The sequence below is a fragment of the Zingiber officinale genome, chromosome 5A (assembly GCF_018446385.1).
Source record: "Zingiber officinale cultivar Zhangliang chromosome 5A, Zo_v1.1, whole genome shotgun sequence".
NCBI lineage: Eukaryota > Viridiplantae > Streptophyta > Magnoliopsida > Zingiberales > Zingiberaceae > Zingiber > Zingiber officinale.
Genome location: NC_055994.1, coordinates 98,844,511 through 98,854,323, shown reverse-complemented (window position 1 = coordinate 98,854,323; position 9,813 = coordinate 98,844,511). Strand labels below are relative to the sequence as shown.

General features: G+C 39.6%; 1 protein-coding gene across 1 annotated transcript; it reads right to left on the bottom strand.

Moving 5' to 3' along the window:
* Window positions 1-376: 376 nt before the first annotated feature.
* Window positions 377-1,326, bottom strand: LOC121979830 (zinc finger MYM-type protein 1-like). Its single transcript, XM_042531821.1, has 2 exons — window positions 1,275-1,326; window positions 377-1,179 (listed from the first exon to the last, which is right to left on the bottom strand). Exons 1-2 carry the CDS (start codon window positions 1,324-1,326, stop codon window positions 377-379), a joined length of 855 nt encoding a protein of 284 aa, XP_042387755.1.
* Window positions 1,327-9,813: the final 8,487 nt, after the last annotated feature.

Genomic DNA, 9,813 nt, shown 5'->3' with positions numbered 1-9,813 from the left:
AATTAATATTTTTTTCATCTCTCTTCAAATGACTATGGTTGTTGATGTTATCTGTCATATTAATTATTTCAATGGAATGGGTATTACAAAACTTCTTCACATCCTCAAGTAAAATATACCATCCAGAATCTCTCAACTTTTGTAATTTGCATTTCACATTATTGATCAAACGCATCGCATTCACAATATTTTGATCTTTCTCTTGTAGAATGGTTGACAAATGATTTGTGATTGCTAATATATGTTTCATCAATAGTAGAATAAACACAAATTCATACCTCTCCATTCTTTCAATCAAAGTTATACTTAAACCCTTAGAAGAACAATCACCATCATCAATCAAATTTTGAAGAACCTCTATAACAGATGGCCACATTTATTCAATACAACATAAAGTTGAATGATAAGACCCCCATCGTGTATCTCCAGGTCTAGCTAGACTAGTTTCTTGGTTTAGTCCTCTACCAAAACTAATCTCTCCTCTTTCATGAAGTTTAAATTTTCTACCATGTTCAAGTTGTCGAAGTTTGTCGGCCCTTTTGCAAGATGATGTAGATGTGTTCACAATCGAACAAACAATCCACATGACATCACAAACATATTGATTTGCTTGAGCAACAGCTACAACCACTAGCTGGAGTTGATGAGAAAAACAATGAACATACAATGCATATGGATTTTCTTTCATTATCAGTGACTTTAAGCCATTAAATTCTCCAGACATATTTGAAGCACCATCATATCCTTGACCCCTCAATCTTGCCACTGACAAACCATACTTATCAAATAAAGAGTCGATTGCCTCATTCAAACAAGCAGTTGTAATTGTTGCAACATGAACTACAGCCATAAATTGTTCAATCACCTCTCCATGTTTATTCACATATCTAATAACAACTGTCATTTGCTCTTTCACTAAACAATCACGAGCCTCATCGAGCAGTAAAGTGAACCACCTATCTCCAAGATCAACTAGAATAGCATTTGTGGTCTCAACAGCACAAGCATCCACTAGTTGCTTTTGAATTTTTGGGGCAATCATTTGATTATTTCCAGGTGCATTCATTCCAACAACTGCCGCAACTTCTGGACACTCTGAGCTATACCATTTAAGCAATTCTAAAAAATTGCCTCTATTGGATGATGTTGAAGAATCATCATGTCCCCGAAAAGGCAATCCTTGTAATAACAAAAATCGAATTATTTTTAAAATGGAAGTCAAGCGTTTGCGATAAGAAACTTCAATCTCATGTTTTTCCGATGAAAATGAATACTCCACACTTTGTCTTTAATTCTTGAAACCCTCAAACTGTATTCTTGCCTCATTGTGCGCACTACCAACTCCACCTACATGCTCATTGAATTTTTCAATTTTTTTTTTCAATTTATGAAACCAGATCTCATAAACACATCATCTCCTCCAAACCCTATATTACTAGGTCTAAAAAGATAACACTGGAAACAAAAGGTTGCATCCTTTGAAACATTATACTCCAACCAATCATGATCTTTAAACCAAACCTCTCTAAAACTTAAACCAAACCTCTCTGAAACATCTATTGTCTTTACCCTTTTTTCTTTTCTTGAAAAATTATGGCCTCGAGGTTGATAAGGGTCCATAGCAATATATTCTTTTCGAATATGATCTCTAGCACCAACATCATACTCTTCAATCAATTTTCATAAACCAGGATCAGCAACAATTTCTACTTCACTACTTAAATTTTTAATATTTTCAAATAAAATTTGCGAAGGAGGAGGAGGTGATGGTGGTGGTTGTGGTGCAGGAGTAGACTCTTCATCGGGAGCACTAGACGATTCAATTGAACTTCTAGGCATCTTTGCAAAATATTTCAACATTTGCTACAAATTATAATATATGAGAAAAAATTATCAACATGAAGTATTATTTTACTAAACTTAATGTGAACAATTTAACAATAACACAATTAAATTATTCAGCATCATTCATCCACACAATTCCTTTAAAAAAATAAAATTAATTTAGCATAAATTATCAATATTCACAAATCACAATTAACTAATAACTAATTATCCAACCATCAAATATATAAAATCTAAATTTTCAATTATCCAACAATCAAATATACAAAAACAACTAAACATTTAAACAATCAAAATTTTCAATTGTTAATTATATCGTACATTGTAATCAAGAAACAATCAAAAAATTATAAATAAATAAAGTAAAATAAAACCCACTTACCTGAAGGCTGAAGCTGTGGTGGTAAGGGAGCTCCGCTGCTCCGGGACCAACAGTAGATAGGAGGTGGCGGCAACACAATAGCCTGTTAGGTGGTGGTAGACAATTTCTGTGACTCTGTCCGCCGGCACCCTTGTGAGTTGCGTCGGGCGGCACCGCAACGAGGTTTAGCCGAAGATCCTGCAGGCCGGCAAGGCGGCAAGAGTTGTTGGTCGATAGGAGGTGGGCGGCGTGGCGGCACAACAACAAAAAGGTGGCGACACAAACGCACAATGGTAGAAAATTGGCGGCTCATGGCTTCACAGTTCACACCTTCACCTTTGGGCTTTGCTGCTTTGGTCGGTACTCGGCAGAGAGAAAAAAAAAGCCTTTAGGCTTTGCTGCTTTGGTCGACACTCGACAGAGAGAGAAAAAAAGGGCAAGATGTTTCGTGAGCAACGGAAAGCAAAAACGGAGGAGAGAGAAAAATAAAAATAAAAATAAAAATAAATAAACCTAATTTATATATGGAAACTTGGTTCAAAATTAGAAAAATGAACCTGTCTTCAACTTTTCGTTTTCTCCGCTCATTTTTTCCCTCCGATGGCTGCAACTGCTTGTGAAGAGTTTCTTATGACCCCTAATTTTTTTTTTTTGGCTCCGTCGGCAAGGGGGGGGGGGGGGGGGGTTTGCCGACGCCGCCCCTGGTAGATCCGCCCCTGTCAATATATAGCCCTCATTAATGAGTTGCATTAGTAAGCCCAAATCTAACTCATTATTCCTTAACTAAAAATTAGCCCATTAGTCACTTAGTTTGGTTCACAACTAAGTTAAGTTGGTTCATAAGTTAACCGCATAGGGTCCAACTCTTCTATAAGAAATGTGAGCCATCTGTGCCTTCGTTTTGATAAATATTTCTATATTTGGCTTATATATGGTCCAACCAAATATTTATCTCCTGATCTAAAAATCCTATTTTTTAACTTATATTTTACACCTTTTAGAGACTCGTAGTGCGTGTGACCCAATAGATTTCCGGTTCATCTTGGCTACCCATAATTAACTGATTAATTATGGAACGATCATGAGTGACACCTTACTGTACATCATGATCCCCAATTAGTCAAAAAATCATAGTTGATTTCAGAACTAATTCTAAACCCTTCAACAGCTACAATGAATCGTGTCTCATTCCTTTCACTCATCTTATATCCACTTGGTTTAGGACATGGTCTATGTGTTTACCCCAACTAGACTGACTACATCACATCTAGCCCAAGTAATACTTTCTCGTTCTGCAGATTCAAATTACTCGTTCATATATACAAGAGTCCCATACTTTTAATCATGTGATGCTTTGGTCAAAGACTTTAAGTAATAATCTTAATGAGTAGCCATAGGGTATACATCTCCTCGCAAGAAGTGGTGAATCCTTTGTGGGTTATCCAAATACCTTCGGGCATTTTAACTTATACCCAATCATCCCGGGTCCACACCTCGATGAGATATTTACTTAAGATGTCAAAGTATAAGTCTTCATGACCAAGATGACTTGTATACCTCAAGTCGAAGGAAAACTTGCACTCGAACGGCAGTAAGAACTTCAAAGACATATCTATATGTAGAGAACCATACAAAATTTTACAGCAGGTCACTCCAATGAACTAGTTATTATAACTAACATCCACGTTTAACGCTCGACATCCTAATATCTCCATCTAGTGAGAAACAACTGCTTGGTCGAACCAAGAAATATAACCCGTGCTAGTCTTACAAAATTGATGATGTTCGAATGCATCAACTCGACGACTAGGGAAATTCCAATACATTCATAATTGTACATGTAAAGATAATCACAAGTTGTGATTCAATCACAAATTCTCTCATTCTATGAATTGTATTGCAGACATTTAGTAAATGAGTTTAAGATCATTCAAACATATAATATGCACTCAAATAGTAAATCTATATATAGTAAAAATCGTAAGGTGATAACCTTAGGACATCCCTTATAATCTAATACCCTCCACGCAACCTGAAGGAAGCTCAGTAGTTGATCGGACGGATTACCTCCTTGTCAAGGTTCATATCCAAGTCATCCGATTGGAACCACCCTTTCTTCAAGGTTTTATGCTGAGCTATGTAGTTTCAATGGGACGCTGAGTACGACAAGGCGCTGGAGAAGCTCAAGAGTTATTTGACTTCTTTACCTGTATTTGCAAAGCCCATCATTGGCAAGCTACTCTGGTTATACTTGTCGTCCACAAAGCAGGCAGTTGACTCAGCGTTGGTGCAACAAAATGACACTGAACAACAGTCAGTGTACTTTTTGATTCACATATTGAAAGATGTTGAATGTCGTTACACCTGTCTCGAGAAACTAGCGTACGGGCTAGTCCTCGCCGCTCGGAGGTTATGCCTATACTTTTGTCGCATTAAATAATTGTGTTAACTAACAGCACTCTAGGAAGAGTTCTCCTCAACTCCGAAGCATCCGAATGGCTGATCAAATGGACCACAAAACTAAGCAAGTTTGATATACAGTATCATCCCTAATCAGCTATCAAGGCACAAGCCTTAGTTAACTTCGTGACTAAAGTGCAGAACGCCGAGCCGGAGGTAACCTAGAAGATATACGTAGAAGGATCGTCCACCTGACAGGGTAGCGGAGTGGGGATACTTTTGATATCCCTACGCGAACACAGAATCCAGCTGTCCATTCAGCTAGACTACCGAGCTACCAACAACGAGGTGGAGTACGAAGTACTAATCGTCGGGCTGCAAGCAGCGAGACAAGTGGGAGCCACTCGGACTCTCAACTGCAGCGCAGTAGCTATCAGACACCTTTGAGATAAACAATGCTAGACTAAGATTATATGCGGAGGAGTTCGAAAAATTAAAAACCAGATTTCAAGAGTTGATCATCCAGAAAATCTCCCGAATGGACAACCAATGTGTGTACGAATTGACAAAGTTAGCAAGCTCCTTAAGCCCAGGGGTCTTGAATCAACCAATTGAGCAAGTAATATTAGTGGCTCACATTGAAAGAATGGTCGGAATGAAAGTCACCAGTGATTGGAGAATTCTTCTGATTTAGTTCCTCCGATCAAGTAGTGTGCCCACCGACTGGAGCAGGTTCGGTTAATAAAAAAGAGAGTCGGATGGTTTACACTAGTTGGAGACCACCTGTACAAAAGAACCTTCTCGAGACCATTATTGAAATGCATCGGCTCGGAGAATGTTCAATACATACTGTAAGAGGTACACCAAGGCTCTTATGGTAGCCATCCGGGTGGTCGTTCATTGGCAAGAAAAATCTTGTTGGCGGGATATTTCTGGCTTACTATGCAAGCCAATGTCGTTCGAATGGTGGCAATCTGCTTGTCTTAACAAAAATATCAAAACACACCACATAGATCTACAGATGAGCTAAAGGCATATGTTGTCTCATGCTCGTTCAACTAGTGAAGCATGGACATTATGGGACCCTTCCCCTTGGTGATCAAACAAAGAAATTTCTTCTTGTGGAGGTGTATTACTTCTCTAAATGGATGGAGGCCAAGCTGCTCGCCAAGATAACCAAACAAATGATTATCAAGTTCTTATGCAGAACATTATATGTCAGTTTGGCATTCCTCACAAACTCGTCTTCAATAATAGAAGGCAATTTTAAGGGTGGAAGCTCAGAGAATGGTATGCAAGTTATGATATTATGCAGGCCTTCACTTCGGTAGCTTACCCCCGAAGCAATGGCCAGGTGGAAGTCACTGTTGGTCCCTTATGGCCCGCAAGAGGGAGGTGAATTGCCCTTCATAATAAAAATAAATACCTTTCTCGATCTAATAGCCTGATTAATAGAAACACTTGTACAAAAAGAAACTAATTACAAAGAGAAAGAAGAGGCAGATCTTTTACTTGGTTTGCAATCAAGGGATTGCTATTCCAAGCTATTGAAAGCTCACTATCGAATCTCCTTCGGACGAAGAAGTCTCTTACAGCAGTTAAAGCACTGTATTACAAAACTAAATAGAAAGAGAATCATTTACAAGTGTTTTGTTTAGCTACTGGAAGCAGGGTTCTATTTGTAGCCCTGATCCGGGCGCCTAGAAGGGTTTCGGGTGTCTGGTCGTAAATAAAACTTTATCCACGTTGCAATGGATCACATCGCAATGGCTCTAGATAAAATCTCTGGTCTGAGCGCTTGGAAGGGTTCTGGGCACTCGGACTGCTTTCGCATAGGGGCGCCTCACCAAGGCGCCCCGGCTGGACCAAGCCGGTCTGGCACCAAGAGTAGCTTCAGGCTCCTGAACTACAGTCAACCTAAAATTGACTTTTTATCTGGGTCTTCCGCTCCAGCTCTACTCGCTTTGGTGATTTCTGGCATCCGAAATAGGGCTCACCCGAATCTATTTTTCGATCTTCTCTAGCAATCTTCTGCTCCAGCTTCTCATCCCTCGGAAACACCGCCCACTTCCTTCTCGTTCGCCAATGTACTCTTTCGCAGCACCTCGTCCGAAGGACGCACCGAACCCGTGGATTCTCTACCGTGTCATCCTTCTCGCTAGCTGCGTATTTCACTCGACTTCCTATGCTCCTATGTTCTTGCACACTTAGACACAATGCATCAAAAGATAACAGGACCTAATTCTGACTTGGTTGATCACATTAAAACTACCATGGGGTACTTACAATCTCCCCCTTTTTGATATGAACAACCTATGTTAAGTTAGGGTAACAAAAAACAAATGAGGGGAGAGATCGTCGGTGATAAATAGAGAAAGAAGAGCAAGGAGATGAGGAAGACGAAGACAAGGAATGTGATGGGGTTAAGGAAAAGGTTAAGGGTTTAAAAACCTTACCGGTGATTGACTCGGGTCGTCCGATCAAGAGCTTTGGAAAATGAGGCTTCATTAACCGTTGAATTTAAAAAGACAGTCGTCACATCATGCATGCGGCAACATGCAGGGGCAACATGTGACATTCGGTTAAGTTGACATTAATGAAGAAGCAGAAAGCATGATTACAGATCGTGGTGAGGCATGCTTTGTATTAATGGTGGGAGATTTGAATGACTTTTGAGAAATTATGGTGACGCCAACGGCAATTAAAAGACACTACATGTGTTGAGTGGTTGGAACAGAGATCAGAAGGAAGGCAAAAAATGACTAAGTATTGGTTATGATATTGCCGAGAGGCAGTTGAGTATTACAGTCGAGCGGCAATTATAAACCCTTGAGCAAAAAAGATTATAGCCGAGTGGTGGCTATAAACTTTGGAGCAGTAAACATCACAATCGAACGACAACTCTAAACCCTAGGACACCCGATCGAGAAGAAAAAATGTTAAGCCACACTAACTGTCCAGTCAGTTGGGCTTGCAGCCTTCTTCCACTAGACTTGAGGGGAAGACTTGTGATGCGGTGATGAAGAGGGGCTCCACCGAAGATAGGTCAAAGAAAGGAAGACCAGTTGACATGAAAGTCAAAGTCAAGAAAAGAACCAAAGTCGATCGAGTGTGCCAGTTACGGCTGAGCGGACGACATACCCGAGTGGGCGAGCAAAGCCAAATTGATAACTCAAGGATAAGAGACAAACATGCAGTGCATCCGCCGGCCGACGTCCCTGCCGAGCGAGAGGCGTGTCCGTCGGGATGAGAGGTAACCTTCTGACAACAGAAAAGCTAAGTAAAGGAAGATCATGTTGTTCAGTATGACTGAACGGATGTGCCCCGACTGAGCGGACGTCAACCGACCTACAACGGTACCCACCTGCGTATCTCCTGGTACTCTTTTGGAAGTTTATGTCGCTGACAACAAAGTTAAGCATGTTCCGCATGTAAATTGTACTTTCGAAGCTTCGAGTCTGTCGCATCATAGATATATATTCTCGTTTAAGGAAAAGTGTCAGAACACTTTTTAACTTGTCTTTTCATAGGACACTAGAGAAAATATGAGTACACTTTCAGATGCATACATAGGCACTACAATAACATTATAAAAGGAAGATCCCATCTACAAATGAAGGTATATGCAATTTCATTATTCTACACACTTTAACTATAATTTTTTACTATTCTCTACCTTATCAAAAACCGACTTAACATTAGAGGATCAATATCGAAAACTCCTTTTCAACTCGATACTAACACTTCTATATTATAAGACTATATAAAATCTGTGTTCAGTCAATTTTCTAATTTCATCTTCTCTACTATCAGACATGAACGAGTATTTTATGATTTTATGTATTCTGTTAGTATCGTCCTTAGCAATTAAAAGGCCTTGTTACTGTTGATTTGGATTCGTATTGGATTACACGTATCGCCCATTCTTTAACTCCTACCAACCAACCACACTTCCTTCTATAATTCAACTATTTAATCATTAAAATTAAAATTATTAATTCAAAATGCGCATTCAAACTACTCCACGTGGGAACACGAGCAGAGATGCGACTCCGCACGTTTTTTGCTGGATCAATAATTACCTAGCTTTACACGAGTCAAACCCTATCCAAATCCCATTTAATTTGCACTTCCGAAAATAATCTTCCCTCCCATCTTCCCCAAAACTGCTCCAATTGGTTTTCCTTCTCCTGGCCTCGCAGTAATTAAAAGTCGGTCGCCGGCGACAGCGACCCACCAGCAATGTGTTTCCCCACGCATGGCTTCTGTGTCGGCACGTGAATCGCGTTGCCGCACCTCTCCAGTTCGCCCACACATGCGTCGGCAAACGGGTCTCGTCTTCCGATTAATTCTAAAAATAAATAATTTGTCCATTAAACAGTTAGGAAGAGGAACAGTAGGAGCAGACCCGCATGGGCGAGGAGGAGGAGAAAACGACTAGAATTGTAAAGAAGCTCAGCTGAGTTTAAATTTGACGATGTTCTAATTTATCTGATCAGGTAGTCGAGTGGAATCAAATAAGTTTAAAATGAGTCATTGAAATCATTGTTGACTTTATTTTATATATATATATATAAATTTGAGGATAGTTTAAGTTTAGTCAAACTCTCAATTGAAACTTATTTAATTAATTGAAAATTTTGCAATTTAAATTTATTTGTTAGATTATTGAGTTTAATAATACAAATTTATTTATTTATTTTAAAAATTTTTTTATTTATTTAGTATGTTAATAAGATTTGTATTGATAAATATGATTTTTTTTACATTGTTTACGACGTGTAACTTACTCGGGTTTTAGATGTCGAAATGGAGTTGCTGTTCTGATTTGCAGAGGGAGAAAGGAAGAAAGTGAGAGGAAAAGGAAAGTAGCTCGGGGCGCATTTATTTTCGTTCAATCCGAAATCAGCCTGAGATTAGCCCGAGTAAATCAGCCGCCATATGCGTTCAAACTTCTCCACATCAAAATCAATCAAAAATTTTCGTTTGTTAATTTACGACATTAAAAGCGCCCACCAGGATTTAGACGGAAATTAAAGAACAGTTAGAACAAATTGATGGGCACGAGATGACCACCCGCTCCTGTCATTCAATGCGTCGCCACGATCGATCGCACGGGCGAAACCGCCATCACTTAGCCCACCGAAACTCCCCTCCCTCGCGCGCTATAAATGCAAGCCCGATTCGCTGCGGCTCCGAACGTGGCG